This window comes from Pinus tabuliformis, chromosome 3_2 (assembly GCF_031772625.1).
Source record: "Pinus tabuliformis cultivar Carrire ecotype Pingquan chromosome 3_2, CPIR1, whole genome shotgun sequence".
NCBI lineage: Eukaryota > Viridiplantae > Streptophyta > Pinopsida > Pinales > Pinaceae > Pinus > Pinus tabuliformis.
The window spans coordinates 292,290,046-292,307,016 of record NC_142302.1 but is presented as its reverse complement, the minus strand read 5'-3'; the positions used below and the strand labels follow the sequence as shown (position 1 = coordinate 292,307,016).

The following is a 16,971-nucleotide window of genomic DNA, read 5'->3' as shown; positions in this document are numbered from 1 at the left end:
TTAGAACCTCTTGCCGTTGGTGGTGCCTGTGTGGTGTGGAGCAACAAATAGAGTGTTGTTAAAAATTTGGACTTTCTATTAAGATGACTAATCCACTTGTAGAGACCTACCTCAATGAGGCCAATAAGTTGGATGGCTCAAACTATGTTAATTGGAAATTTAAGATGCAAACATTGATGGAAGGTTATGGCGTATGGACAATCACAAATGGAGAATAAACAAAGCCAAGAGCTGTTGGAGGTGCAACAACTACATCGATCCAAGAGTGGGAGAAGTAGGAGAATAAAGAAAAGGTACTAATAAGGATGTTGGTGTAAGATAGTAAAATTTCTCATATTCATGATTGTAAGACTTCCAATGAAACCTGGACTATACTTAAGGAACTGTATGAGACCAAAAATACAAATTGAGTTCTCCTCCTGAAAAGTAAGCTCCTTTACATTAAAATAGAAGAAAATGAATCTCTTAGTACTTTTATTTCAAGAATCAAAGACTTAAAAGAAAAGCTGTGAGATATAGGAGAATCAATACCTAGTATTGATCTTGTTACAAATATCTTAAATTGAATGTTTGAGGACTATCAGATGTTGATTACAGGTCTTACATCAAGGGAGAAAGCTCTCACTTTTGATGAATTGATAGGTATACTAATGCAGGAAGAAGAAAGACACAAGAATTTGAAGCCTCGGAATCCATGCTTAACACTTTTGGTGAAGAAGAAATTCTTCCAAGGGAAATGGGGAGAAGGAAGTAAATGTGGAAGTCCATTTGAGAGAAAGCCAAATCAATGTATGTCATCTGGTAGAAATGATTCTAGAATGAAATGTTTTTATTGTGGTAAAAGCGGGAATCTTGTCAAAGATTGTTATAAGAAGAAAAGAGATGAAGTGAGGCATAAACATAGAAGACATTCAAGACATTTTGCAGGAGAAGCCCTGAATTCTGATCTCAAAAACCTAAAGTTGTTTGTGTCTAATGTTGTGTCGTCTGCTGAAACTAATGATGTTAATGCATGGTTTGTGGATTTTGTAGCTTCAATTTACATGACATGTAATAGGAGTTGGTATGAGAATTTCAAGGAAAGAAGCAATGGTTCCAACATTTTACATGGAAAAGTCGTGCACATCAAATCAAGGGATATGGACACATTTTAGTAACATTGCCAAATAGCAATGTCAAGCACATTCATAATGTTATGTATGTGCCTCAAATCAAGAAACATATGTTTTTTGTTTCCACAATCATAGATCATAATTTGAAGGGTGAATCTTTCAAAACACATTGTATTGTAGAGGACCTACTAGATCATTGCAAACTTGTTGCTTCAGGAGTTAGAGTTGGAGGTCTGTACAAGCTTGATGTCTCCAGCGAGAGTCATCAAACAATGACTTCTAAAATTATGTTAAGAGAAAGTATTTGACACATTAGGTATGGTCATAGAAATTATCATGATTTGTTGTTGTTGCAAAAACAAAGAATGGTTCAAGGACTGCCTATGTTAATGAATGAGTATGTTGCTTGTGAAGGTTGCGCATTAGGAAAAATATACAGAGATAAATTACCCTCTAATTATGATAGGAGAAGAAGAAATATATTAAAACTTGTCCATAGTCATGTTTGTGGACAAATGCAAACCATATCCCTAAGAGATGCTTACTATTTTTTGTTGTTTATTGATGATTGTACAAGGTATATTTGAGTTTACTTCCTTAGGAGAAAGAGTGATGTTTTTTAGTGTTTCAAAAAATTCAAAAACATTGTAGAAAAGTGATGCAGGTGCATCTAACCTAGGTCAATTGTTTATTACAGGAGTTAGTCTATAAAACTAAGATTTAATTAATTAATGTATTTTCCTATAGTTTTTAAGAGAAAATGATAATTATTGTAAATAAGAGAATATTCGAGAGTATTGTGGAAGCTTTGAGAAGATTGTGGATTAGTTAGCTCTTATTTATGGATAATGAATTGGATGAGATATTTTAGGGATCAAAAGATATATTTTGGGAGTTAGTTTAGGGATCTAAAACCTACCTTGGGTTGTAATCCATATTAATAAATTGAGGTGAGCCATGAGACATGTATGTATGTAGAAGTGTGAGGAATGAGAGGCCAATAATTTGTCCATGATTTCACCTGTAATTATTTTCTTTATTAATTAATCATTTATCAAGGAATTTGTGAGTTTCAGTTCAGTTTTATGTGTGTTTGTGAAGACCTATGGTTAGACCTGCATCCATTTTTGGTATCAAATGACAAGGTTGGGTCTGTGATAAATGTGTGATGGAGTGCATGGAGCCAATATGTTGTTCTTTTGTAGCATGTTGTCCATTTTTCCATTGTCAAGTATCCAAAGCACTAACGATGTATCGACCATAGTTTTGGTTGTAGCTTCTGTCTATGGTATACTGAGTGCAGATTCTGATGTGAAGTCTCTACGATGGTTGAGGAGAAGCGTTGGAAGATCTACGTGATTGGAGACTGCATCGGAGCCTACTTCTGTGAAAGTTCCTCAGTGAATTTCTACATTGACGTGGATGGGTATAGTGCTTTGCATAATGATTGATCGTTAAATCAAGCAATAAGGGTTAAGAATATAACAGTGTTACTAAATGGAGGGTTCGTTTAGGATGCTGAACCTAGTAAGTTGAGTTGATTTTCCTGTAATTTGTAATGAAGAAGAAGTAAAATTGTGTTGTTGATGGCTCGCCTTAAAGCATTGTGATGGAAAGAAGTCAAAGTATTTCTACGTTGAAGTAGAATTGATGTACGAACAACAATTATGTGGATATTAATCTCATGATTTCTGGTTTGTAGTTAGGCCTATTTGGTTTCCCAAGTTTCCTGTGGAAAATCAATTGACCAAAATAGTAAATAATGTGCCCACGGTTAATAAGAAATGGGAGTTTGGTTGAAAGAGAATATATATGAATTGTTGTGATTCGTAATTGAATGTTGGATGTGTAATGATTGGATAGTAGAGACTTTGTTATATAGCTGGAAATCGTGATTGGTGGTGTCATAAGAAAATTCACCAGGAGAGGTGAAAATCTCTCATGTGAAAAGTAGAAAAGTTGTTGTTGAATAGTAAACAGGTGAAAAACAAAAAAGGCTTAATAAATCCAAGCATGAGACTCATATAAAATTTGATAATTTACGATTATTATAAGAGGGCTTAAAGATTTAGAATGTAGCATTGGCATTCAACATTGCATTTGGTGAATGATAAAAGTGAAAGGTGAACCTAAATAATAAATAGGTGTTGTACTAAAGGTGAAAGTAAATTGATGTTGTAAAAAATTGTGGTTTTTATGAAGATAGAGAATAAGTGGTTACAATAAATGTTGAATGATAAAGGTGGGTTTTTGCACAAGGTTTTGAGTGGTTGATATATGGTTTTATAAAACCATGTGTGGGTTTCAGAATGCATAACTTTATTTATTCACATATTATAATAATGAAATGGTATATGAAAAAATCAGGAATAGTATATATATGCCATCAACAAATTTTGAAGGTATTTTAATTTGTATATAGGTTGAAATCTCTCTTTAATTAAATGAAGAGTTGATGTCAAAAGTCTGGAGTGAAAATAAAATTAAGAGACATAAAGGCAAGTCAAAGAGTTTGAATCTTTGATTATAATGGGTGCATGATTGGCGAAGCCGGACACCCAAATTCTATTCATTTTAAAGACAATCTGAAGAGTTACTACGGTTGTTGTTTCCAGCAAAATGAGGAGCAATAAGTGCTCAGGAGTAAGGTTCAAGTGAAATGAACCATCAACCAAGTTCAGAGGAGATAACTTGGAAAAGTGATTAAATTGTAGATTACAGTGAACAGGTTGAAGTTCAGGACAGAAGATGCAAATTCCAGAAAAAGACCATGCTGAGGCCATAATAATTGGCATTCATGATGATGAGAAAGAGATTGTTGAATTAAAGGTATGACTTGATGTGTTGCTAGAACTATTACAAAGACAAAGACAAAGACATAGATGGGTAATAAAGCAAACAGTTAAATGGCCAATCCAACAATTGATGGAAAGAAGACTGAAACACAAACTAAAAGTTTTAGAAGAAGAGAAACTCTAGACAAATATATACATTTGCAAACCAGAAAAATGATCATTGCTTGGTGACAACGATGAAGAAATGAAAGTGGGTTTGATTCCCACATACGACACTACAGATTATTTATGAAGACTTGGAGAAAGATTCATCAGTCAAACATCATGTTTTTAAATCTAACCATTGGTGTGTGCATGCAGAATATGTTGCTGAACAACAAATTGATACAAACATGAAGCAAGTTGTTGATGAATTGGAAAATAATGGGACAAATTTCAACATGATAGATATTGTAGCAGAACTAAAGTTCTTAGATAAATGGTTAAACAATCCAAAGCTAGAGCATGATGCAAAGGAAATTAAGATGGAATGCAACATGTCTTCAAATCGACAAATTTGGTGCAAAGGAAGCCTAGAGATCAAAAACAAAGTTCAACAAACAAACAACAATGTGCAACCAGAAGACAAGTTAAATATCGAAATTCAAGAAATAAACAAGGTGATGTGGAAAGAATCTCAAAAGATGTCCATTGAACAAAGAAAAAGAAAGGATAACAATAAGATACATTTGACTGCACAAATATACATTAAGGGAGGAGAACTACAATATAAATTTTGGAATTATGGGAAAAAAAGGACAACCACAAAACATCAACAAAATAACAAAGTAATTGATTAGCGACAGACTAAATTTTGTGATTCAGGCAGAGTTTTATCATCTATTGAAGATTAATGGCCTGGATACCATGATTTTCTTCTACCTAGGGAGTCTAATGCAGGTGCATCTAACCTAGGTCAATTTTTTATTAGAGGAGTTAGTTTGTAAAGTTAGGATTTAATTAATTAATGTATTTTCCTATAGTTTTTAAGAGAAAATGATAATTATTGTAAATAGGAGACGTTTCTAGAGTATTGTAGAAGGTTTGAGAAGATTATGGATTATTTAGCTCTTATCTAGGGATAACGGATTAGACGAGAGATTTTAGGGATCAAAATAGATATTTTGGGAGTTAGTTTAGCGATCTAAAACCTACCTTGAGTTCTAATCCATTTGTATAAATTGAGGTGAGCCATGAGACATGTATGTATGTAGAAGTGTGTGAGTGAGTGTGAGGAATGAGAGGCCAACCATTTGGCCATGATTTCTCCTGTAATTATTTTCTTTATTAATTAATCATTTGTTGAGATTTTTTATTTCTATAAGCTTGGTGTGAGTTTCAATTCAATTTTATGCGTATTTGTGAAGACCTAAGGTTAGACTTGCATCAAGAAGCAGATATGGAAGTTCATAAAGAACTTATGTTCAGATCAAGGGGGAGAGTATAGGCTAGCAAAATTCATTAAGTACTACAAGGATCCTGGAATAGTGCAACTATTTATGGTACCCTATACTCCACAGCTCAATGGTGTTGCAAAGAGGAAAAATAGAACACTAGTGGAATGTGCGAGGAGTATGATTACAGGTAAGAATCTGTCAAATGTTTTTCGGCTAAGGCCATTAGTACTGATATTTATTTAAAGAATAGAAGTGCAATAATATATCTTAATTTCAATACCCGATTTGAAGCCTTGTGTGGTCTTAAACCAATAGTTCAACATTTAAGGGGATTTGGGTGTAAGGCCTTTGCATATATTCTGAAGGAGAAATGAAATAAGATTGATTCTAAAGCCATCAAATGCATTTTTGTAGGATATTGTTTAGAATTTAAAGCCTGTAAAGTGTTTGATCCCTCTACTCACAAAGTATTTGCAAGTAGAGGTGTATTTTTCCCTGAGTAGGCAGATAAAGCAAACAGTGAAAACAACTATGAAAGGTGGCATATACTTCTTGAATTTGAAGACACTAAACATGAAGTGAAATATAGTGAGAAGCAAGAGCTTGAAACAGAATACAATGATATGGGCACTACAGAAAGTCAGGGTTCACCTAGAGGTGGTGAAGGACCTTCAGAGAATAGGGATGAAGCCATCGAAGTGCCAAGGAGATCCACTTGACAAATTCGACTACCTAAAAGGTATAATGACTATGTCCTAATGAGTATTGTTTTGAATATCATAGAACCCATGAGTTTTAATGAAGGTAATGAACATGAAGAGTAGATAAAAGAAATGAAGGAAGAATATGACATAATAATAAAAAATAAAACATGGGAATTGACTAAATTGTCTAATGATAAATAGCTCATAGGATGTAAATGGTCGTACCAACCCAAATTTAAAGAAGATGGCACTATAGATAAATACAAGGCCAAATTTGTGGCAAAATGGTACTCACAAAAAGACGACACTAACTATGCAAAAACATTTGCACTTGTATCTAAACTCAACGATATTAGTTTATTAATTGCATTAGCTACAAAGTACCATTGGATTCTTCACCAATTAGAAGTAAAATGTGTATTTCTAAATGGTGATTTAAAGGAGGAGGTGTATTTGTCACAACCTAAAGGGTTTGTGAAAAAAGAGCAGTAACATTTAGTTTGCAGATTAAAGAAAGTTTTGTATGGGATGAAGCAAGAGCCCATGTTGTGGTATGAGATTATAGATCCCTTCTTTCTTCAATAGGGTTTTATGAGGAACCAAGTGATTCAAACATGTATACCAAATTTGATTCAAAGGGACATCTTGTATGTTGATGATTTAATTATTACAGGGAATTATGATAAACTAATTGATGGAATTAAGGTGCACATGTCACAAATATTTGAGATGAAAGATGTTGGTGAGTTACATTATTGTGTAGGTCATGAAGTTTGGAGAGATGTTGGTTAGACTTTTGTGTCCCAAGGTAAGTATGTCAGATAATTGGTTAAGAAGTTTAGAATGGATCAGTGCAAAGTTGCTTTCATTCTAATGCAACATAATGTAAAACTTCACATTGATGATGGCTCAAAGGAGGTTGATGGTACAATGTATAGATAACTAGTGGGAAGCTTATATTATCTTACTACAACCAGACCTGATATAACATACTTTGTTGGTGTGTCAACTCAGTTATGGCGAGATATCTAGAAAGACATTGGAGAGCATCAAAAGGTGTACTGAGGCATTTTAAAGGGACAATTATTTTTGGAGTTGAATATAATAATTCATTTGACTTTGAGCTCACACGTTAGTGAGATTTATATTGGGTTGGTAATCCGGATGATAGAAGATCTATTATAGGTTATTCTTTTAACATTGGATCCGGGATTATTGCATGGAGTAACAAGAAGCGTCCTACTGTATTTTCTTCTTCTACTAAGGCAGAGCATAAAGCTTTGTGTGCATCTACTTGTGAGGTTGTTTGGTTTAGAAGAGTTCTTCAATATGTTGGAAATGAACAAGAGAAGGTCACTGTGATAAGATGTGATAACCAGAGCTTGATCAAGTTGAAAAATAATCCATTTTATCATGTAAGAACAAAGCATGTTGATGCTCCATTTTATTAAGGAGAAGATATAGTAAAAAAAAAAATTCTTCACTATTGTAACATTTTCACTAAACTTATTAAGAAGATGACATGCAAATTATTTAGAGAGATACTAGGTATGGAAATTATTCTCGTGAATTTTTTTTAAATATTTTTCTTTTATACTTAAAAAAAATAGTGAAAACAATTTTCTAAAATCACCCTTTAAAATCAAAAGAAATAAATTAAATTAATATTAATAAATTTATCTTTTTTATTTTTAAATAAATTAAATAATTATTTACATTTTTTTTTAAATCGGTCAAATTAAAACATAATATATTAATTTTAGTATATAAATACTTCAATCCAAAACACCAACTCTTAAAACAAGCCAACCAACCTTTCTTCGTGACCAGTATATATTAATGACACTACGACTAGATTCAAGAGGAACAAATCACGAAAACTTTCGCAAGTCAATATTATAATACACTGAAATCAAGTATATTATAGTAATATTTTTTCAATTTAACGAATTCATTATAAAATTAAAATTATAATATAGCAGAATTAAACATATTATAACATTATATAACAATAAATAATAAAATAAATATTTTTTAATTATTAAATTTATTTAGATTATATTAATTATTATATTTCATTTAAAATGACTCATAATTTCAGGAAGATATAAAGATAATGTGAAGGTACTGATAAGCCATCTCAAGCCTCGTAGTCCTCTATCTACTACAAACATTTTCTTCTCTTCTATTCTATATTGCTTAGAACACTAACAAATAATACAGTGAATATAATAGGGAATGTCAGGTGAAAGAAGCAGAAATTAGAATCTATTAACCTCATTTTGGAAAATGGCAAGAGGCATTGTGGAGTTGTTTTGAGGATTACAAAAATGGAAAAGTTATAGAAAATAAAAAACGAAGTCAGCGAATTGTTAAACAAAATACGCGTGAGATTGATGGACTCCTTGGTACTAAAGGGGAGAAACAATTTCCATTTACACAAACAACTTTGGTACATCTGCCTAGTTAGAAAACCAAATAAACTAGGGAGCTCAAAAAGTTGTTTCAAGAAAGCATTTATTCCTGGAAAATAAGTTAGAGGGAGTCTCTGGCGAGCATGACCAGAAAGCTAAAGACATTAAGGACCATGGGCAGCTCAAGGCAGCCACTGACATAAAACTGAGGTTGAAAACTGAGAACATAACTTAAGCAAATTTGTGTAATACAAGATCAGGAATAAGGTATAACCAGAAATAGTAATTTATGGCCTAGACACTGCCATTTTAAAATTACAGGAACCTGATTCTAAGGGAGATATTTGATTTCAAGAGATAACAAGAAAACCATCTAGAATCAATTTATGCGTATGTCGAAAATGTAATAATACGTTCCTAGCGGAACGAGGAAGAGAAGCAAAAATAAAATAATGTTTTCCTCCTGACTCTTTTATGTACTTGCACGAGTCACTGTAAATGATAAAAGGCTATAGTGGAAGATCATTTGTTTACGCATATAACACTATCGTATTCTATGACTGTATGCAAGGTGAAGGACATTGCCAATTTTGTTGAGAAACAATCATTGCACAAACAGTTGATCATTATGCCATTTATTTGTGAATATAGTTTACATAAATTATACAATCATTGCACAAACAGTTGATCATTATGCCATTTATTTGTGAACATAGTTTACAGAAATTATTTTAGAGGTTAAATTCCTTTTCATGATAAAGTCAGAGATGAATATTTTTTTTAACATAAGTAAAAGATGTAACCTGAAGGTCAAGTGGGATCTCACGCAAATAGTCTTCTAATGTCTCCTCATTTTCTTCCAACTCATCACCACCAGTAAAGATAACCACCATGTATTTGAGAATTTTTTCACCAAACAACATTTGCAAGGTCTGCAAAGCAGCTCCTTCTTCTGGGGTATATCGATTTCTAATGGAAAGTACGAAAAGAACTGCATGGACACCATCCTTTGCGAGGTCAATACATTTGGCAATTTCTTTGCCGATAACATCCTGATTGACAGTTGGGTCAAAGAGACCTGCAATGGAGAACTTCTTAACTTAGCTTATTGCCAATTTTACTAATCACCGAGAAAACAATGCCAACTTTACAAGATTTGTTCATTGAGTCAACACATTCATAGTCGAAGCTCCAAATTACAAAATCAAATCATGCCCAGAAACTTACTGATATTGGAAAACAAAGATATCCAAAACAAAAGGGAATCATAATACTACACGTTTGAAAGGTAACAAAAATTAACCAATAAAGGGAAAGGAAAATTTTCATTTGAATATAGTGATTTCAGGATGGGAGGTGGTGCAGTGGGCTACAGAAAGTAACCACCAGGTTCTCTTCCTAACGATTACCAAGCTGTTGACGTGTCCGGGATTTGGTCCAAGATGTGGAACAATGGTAAGCATTCTCTTTCCCCGTGCCACCACCTTTGTGTCGATGAATAAATCCTCCTCTCTCCACATTCTTCTTCATCTATATATTAATATGGGGTGTCCCTAGGCACCCTATGTTTATGCGTTGTTAGCCAACGTCATGGGCCACTTCTAAAAGAGCTGCTCACATGCATGGAATCTTTAGCGGCGTTTCTTTGCTTCATGGTTTTAAAATGGCAAACAACCATTTTCTATGAGTCTCACATCTTTCATTTTGTGTTGATCACCATTTAGTGCATGGTGTAATGGATTTATTTTTGCCTGCTTTTTAAAAAGATTTAATGGAATTTATTTGTCATCCCAAAATTGATTGTTGGTTGGTAGCTTTGATGCAAGCCACGTTTAAATTATTTTGCAATGCACTTTTATATGCTCAATGATTATTATTAGACATCTTGATATGATTTTCGTGTTCAAGTTCGTGTTAGCTTTTCTCAAGTAGCCATGTGCAATAGGTATTTCTAGTATTTGCAATGCAAGCCAAAATTATGATGCAAACATTTCTTCTAACCGAATGAACTAGACTTCCTTTTTGTTGGGAAATTAATTATGGTAATGACACTATTCTAGGCCCATGGTCTATATTATGTGTCTTAGTAGTTACCTTATTGATCTCATTTTCCTTGGAGCAAATCTTGTAGCCATATTTGTAGCATAAGTGCAGTCTAGTCTAGGGACGGTTCATGGTAACAAGTGATGTTTATTTGTTTGTGTTATGGCCAAGGATGAAGGAGGCCTTAGCTTGCTTGATGTGGTGATTCAAGGGAATATTCATGTAGCTAAATGGGTAGTGTGATGTTTGAAGGGTCCACTCAATGGCAAGTCTTGTTGAGATATGTTGCACATTGTAGAGTATCTTGTCAAAGTTCAAGGATTTTTGGATTATATGATGCTATTTTAATACCTTGACATTTTCAAATTGTTGGCACTTATATTTTCATGAGTATACAAATTCGATGGAGAAAGGTCTTGGGTTTGCTGAGGTCATAGATTTATGGAAATCATGTGGGGTAGGATTGCATGAGAAAACCTATTTGGAGCTAGAGGTTCAAAGCTACCTATATTGCATACTTTTTCTACTTCCAAACTTGTTCAGTGAATAAGAATAAGATTTTCTTTTGGTGTGATTTATTTGATGCCAATAGGAATGATTGGCGACCCATTGCTCATGAGTATTCCCTTTCTTCAACTGAGTGTCTGATCATGAGGGATTGCCCCATGAGCATATTAGATATGGGAAGGACTAGTGATCCCTAGATCATGAGTGTGACCTTTCTTCTATTGATTGTCCCATCATTATGGAGATAATTAGCATTATCTAAGAAGAGTACATGTTCAAAATGAACTCTCATATGCCAAAACCCATTTTTCACAAGTGGGAAGGGAGTTGTGGGTGGCTCTTTAGTAGGGCTCTCACAAATTATACTCAATTTCATGGGTGTCATTAGTTTACCTAGCTCTTAATGCTAGGTGGATGTCAAGAGGAATTATCGATTCATTGATTACACACCTTAAGGTTAGTGTGGGTGTCTCATAAGCTTTCAATTGGTTTATTGCAGATTTACCTCCAAAGCTAGACTACCTAAGAGTGGTGTCTCTAATGGTATTTTTCCTTCCTACTTCATGTTATAAATGGTAAAGAACTTATCATGGGACTGTCCTTTGTGATGTTTTGTTTAAATAATGTTCAACTAGAGCAAGCAACTATTCTTCAAAGTAGTATGCACTACTAAGAAACTTCTTTGGGTGATTCCAATTCTTTAGTCCACACACCTTTTAGTGGTATATGGTACTAAAGAATTTCATTAATATTTTATTTTTGAAATCTTTAGTGAAAATATGCTTTTGAGAATGAGGTTATCGCTTTATATGATTTTTTACATATGCATAGAGATAAGTTACATCTGTAGTGGTTGGAAAAAGGTTCTTTATTGATGGAGGATGTGAAATTTTTAGGTCTTGATGCCTATTGACAAGAAGCTTTGTTAAGTGATTCCAAATATTTAAAATGCCCATATCTTAGTGGAATTTCAGCTTGTTAATCTTTTTTTAATCAATGTTTGATGTATGGAAGCTTCAAGGCAACTATATATTTGAGAATGAGGTTAGTTGTTTGTTTTTCTTTTAACATTTATGGAGAGGGGAAGTACATATATAGCTCTTGGAAAAGGGTTCTTTATTGATCAAGAATTCCAAATTGTTCACATTTTCTTTTAATGTTGATCAACGATGTTAAATTATTCACACAATGTATTATATTTATCAATGATGTCAAATTATTAGTTTAAAGACCTAATCAATTTTTATCTTTGTTCTTATTACTTTAAAGAAATGTAAAAACTACTCTATAAACCTTTTAGCTATGTAAATAATAAAATAATTCTTAAATTCTTAAAATATGAGCAAAGAATTTTTGAGCTAAAGACAAATTTTATGTTTTTCATATCATTGACTTACCTTCTAATGTTCCTAAATCTCAAGTATAGACACTTGTTGGATACAAAATTGGACAATTTCCCTCTCTACATACTTTTGATAGACCCACAATCAGATATACTAAAAATAAGGGGGGGAAATGTTTCTTAAGTGTGCACACTTGCTAATATGAAAAAAACTCCACATCCAATGAGTACCATTGAGATACTGAAAATATCTGAAAAAATGTGTTTTATGTATTTATAGTATATTTCACTATGGTTATGTCAAAAATACATTGATTCGATAATAGTTGGATGCAGAATTTAATTACTTATCAAACAAGTGCCTACAATTCAAATTTGAGTAAACCTATAAGGAAATAAGTTAAAAGATATGAGCATTTTTTTAGCTCTCTCTTTCTCTCCAAAACTAATTGTGTTATGGTTGACATCATCATTATCAATAGATTTGGCTCTTTTAAAGTTCATATTTATAGTATTATTTTTGTTTTGAGACCCATTTTTACCTCAAGATTCTCCTAGTGAATATCATGATCCTAGCTAATTGATCTATAAATTATAATGAATATTTGACTAGAAAAACTAATTGCAATAGATATTATAATATTCATAATTATGAGATAGTGAAAACTAATTTTCCTTAGATATGTCACTAATTAATTAATATGCTTGTCTCAATTCAATGAAATAATTAAAATATGAAAATAAAATAAGAAGCACATGTACACAAATCATTCATGTAAATGAACACAATATTTATTATGAGAAACCTAATATAGGAAAAAACCTAGCTAAAATGTGAGGCATACGCTCTTCTCTCTTTGCTTCATTTGTAAAATGCATATACAAAGGAATGAAAATTCACTATAGACACGATGGCCTAAATGGCTTATGCACAATCCTCCTCCTCCTCTATTATGATCTCACAAATACCACTCCTATTCAACAATGGAACATGTACGATGGTAAATAATGGAACCCATTCTCCTCTTAGTTTCTTGGTAGTTAACATAGCCCAATATTTCTATGTTGGGTGTGTTTTATATTATTTCCACGAGTAGCCGCACATACGTGGGGGGGGGTGTCATAGGGGGGAAATAACCCCCCCTGTTTGTTGTGCTGGGAGAAGTAGCGGTGTCACAAGGGGGGCATAACCCCCCTGCCCGGGGTTTTGAGGGGCATGGTAGCCCCCCCGTGCAGGGTCTGAGACAACAACTCGAGAATGTTTTTTGGGACCCCATAAGGTGGGCTGACCTACCTATGATTTTGTGCATGGGTTTCACACATCATTTTTGGCATGATAGTTTTCTGCCGATGGTATTTTGTAGATCTAGTCAAGGGAACTATGATTATGTTATAATCCAGGGTTAATGGGTTGGATTTTATCAATGCTTCAGCATGTATATATATGTATTTTAACATTAGAAGGAACATAATGAAAAATCAATCTGGTAGTCTCAGTTTTGCGATGCAGGGGAAAATATTTGTGTATTTGTTTTTGTGTTTCTCGCCATTGTGTATATATATATAAAGAATTCAATTGTAGGTAATTTTTGTACAGGTCGAAAATCTACATTTGGTATAAAAGTTGTTCCAGCTTTAAGGGGATGCCTTTGCTACTGAGGGGTTTTTCTCGAGCTTGTGGTAGACCCTGTTCAGTGGGAGATCTATGGGATTGATTCTTGCAGTGAAGGAAGATGACAAGCAGTAGAAAGATGGAGATCGAGAAATTTAATGGTCAGAGTTTTAATTTGTGGAAACTCAAGATGGAGGATCTTCTAATGGATAAAGATCAATGGATTGCAGTAGATCTAGGTGCTAATCCAACGACAATGTCAGCTGAAGACTAGTCAAAGTTGGTTCAGAAAGGAAAGAGCACAATATAGTTATGTATTTGAGAGTCAATATTGTTTAATGTATCAGGGAAAGCTATAGTGAAAGCTTTGTGGGACAAGCTAGGGACTTTGTACCAATCCAAGTCTCTGGTGAACAAAATGTTCCTACTGAAAAAGTTATATAACCTGAGGATGGAGGATGGACACTTGGTGACAGAGAATCTTAATGCCTTTAATATGTGGTAAGTCAATTGTTATCTGTTGATATTATAATTTCATATAAAGATAAGTGCATCAGTTTGTTGTACTCTCTACTAGATTCGTGGGCTAGTTTGGTTATCGCAATAGGGAGCAATACAACTACCTTGAAATTTGATGAAATAGTCTCATCCTTGTTGTCAGAGGAGATGAGACGAAAAAGTATGGAGAGCCATAATGGACATGCCTCGCCTATACAAGGATGGTCCCATAATAGAAAGAAAAATAAGTCCTTGAGTGAGAGATCTAAATCTCTAGGAAAACCTCTAAAGGTGTAATCGGAATGCGAAAAGGAAGGGCACTTCAAAAAGGGTTGTAGATCTAAAACTCCATAGAAAGGAAAGGGATCTAATGATTCTCCTTCTGCAGAGGAAAAAACCACCTTAGATGAAGGTTGGGATGTGTACTTGGCTTCTCCTTCAAGTACACATGTAGATCAAGAAGCATGGTTGATTGACTCAGGTGCATCCTCTCACTTCACTCCCCATAGGGAGTGGTTTTGTGAATATGAAAAATATGATGGTGGTGATGTCTTCTTAGGGGATGATAGGAATGCTATAATCATCAAATGGAGAAAAATCAAGCTGAAGTTGCAAGGTGGAAGGATTAGAAAATTTCTGGGTGCTATGCATATTCTTGCATTAGCCAAAAATGTGATTTATGTAAGAAGGATGGATGATGCAAGTGTAAAAATAGTGTTCGAGAAAGATACCTGCAAGATATTTCGGGGAGCACTGGTATTGATGCAAAGATCTTAGATTGGAACTATATACAAGCTTCTAGGTAGTACTTTTATTGGCAGGTGCAACAATTCTGTGGTTTCCGAAAGTGGAGTAGAAAATCTAGTGATCTCTGTAGAAAAGACCATGCTATGGCATCAAACTCTTGTACATATTGGATAGAAGGGCCTTCGAATACTTCATGGTAATAGTATTATAGAAGATATCTCTAATTTCTCACAAGATTTTGATTTCTATGAATATTGTATATATGGGAAGCATAATCGAGTGTGTTTCCCCTCTAGTGCTAAGAGGGCGAAAGGGATATTAGAGCTTGTGTATAGTGATGTGTTCGGACCCATGTTGGTTCCATCAAGTCTATGTACTATGTTTCATTTATATATGACTTCTCAATGAATACATGGATATATTTCCTGAGGAAGAAATCTGAAGTCTTTGACAGCTTTAAAGAATTTAAGGCCCTGGTGGAAGACCAGACAGAGTATAAGATAAAGGTGCGAAGGACAAATAATGGTGGAGAGTTCTACAAGAAGTAATTTAAAGAGTTCTGTAAGAAGTGTGGCATAGCACAACAGAAGACTACTCCATACACACCTCAGAAAAATGGAGTTCCAAAAAGAATGAACAGGATGTTGATGGAAAAAGAAGAAGCATGCTGAGTGGTGTTGGCTTAGGACATGGATTCTTGGTAGAGGCGGTGGAGACTACATGTTACTTGGTTAACAGATCACCTTAATCAACATTGGAGGATAAGTCTCCACATGAGGTATGGAATGGTAAGAAACCCTCTCTTTCACATCTGAGGGTATTTGGCTGTGACACATATGTACATGTTCCAAAGGAGAAAAGAACCAAGCTGGATAGTAAACTTGAAATGTGCATCTTTATTGGGTATAAGGATGGCTTAAAAGGTTATAAGCATTCGAACCCAGAAACAAGGAAGGTTTTGTACAACCGAGATGTGATATTTAGAAAGGTGAAAGATGTTATTAAACATGAAGTCCTACCTAAGGAACTTGAGAAGATAGAGTTCGAGCTAAAGGATGAAGAATCAAACTCTACATCAGAATAAGAATCAAAAGATGAAGAGCCACCAACTCTCACTATTAGAAGATCAGTTCGAGAAAGAAGGCAGCCAGAAAGCTATAATCCATCTAGCTTCTCTTCAATTTTTTATTTATCTATTACTGATGATGATCCCAGAACTGTCAAAGAGGAAATAAATTTAGAGGAAGGAAAACTCTACAAAGAGGCCATGGTTGATGAAATGGCATCTTTGGACAAAAATGAGGCTTGGAATCTGGTGGATTTTCCAGCTAGAAGAAAACCCATTGGAAGAAAATTGGTGTTTAAGAAGAATAAGAATGTGAAAGGTAAGGTGGAAAAATACAAAGCTTGATTAGTAGCAAAATTATATTCCCACGTGCCAGGAACTGATTTTAGTGATATGTTTTCTCCTATTTCCAAGGTGGCTTCTATTACATTACTTTTATTTTTTGTTGTTCCTTTTGATTTTGAGGTAGAAAAGGTGGGTGTGAAGGCAACATTTCTTCACAGGGATTTGGAAGAAGAGATCTACATGTAGAAAACTGAAGGCTTTGTGGTGAAGGGAAAGAAAGAACTAGGTAGGTTGAAAATGTCCCTATATGGGTTAAAACACTCACCAAGGATGTGGTATCATAAATTTGATACATTTATACGGGGACTTGGCTTCACCAGAATAAAATTGGATCATTGTATGTATTTTAA

General features: G+C 34.0%; 1 protein-coding gene across 3 annotated transcripts in view; it reads right to left on the bottom strand.

The window, feature by feature from the left end:
- LOC149180751 (immune-associated nucleotide-binding protein 9-like) overlaps positions 1–16,971 on the bottom strand; it is a 143,820-nt gene that overhangs the window by 53,441 nt on the left and 73,408 nt on the right. For all 3 annotated transcript variants that reach the window (XM_089416276.1, XM_089416277.1, XM_089416275.1), the window contains one exon: positions 9,265–9,539. In XM_089416276.1, the coding sequence (XP_089272402.1) occupies positions 9,265–9,539 (275 nt within the window). The remainder of the gene's footprint in view (positions 1–9,264; positions 9,540–16,971) is intronic.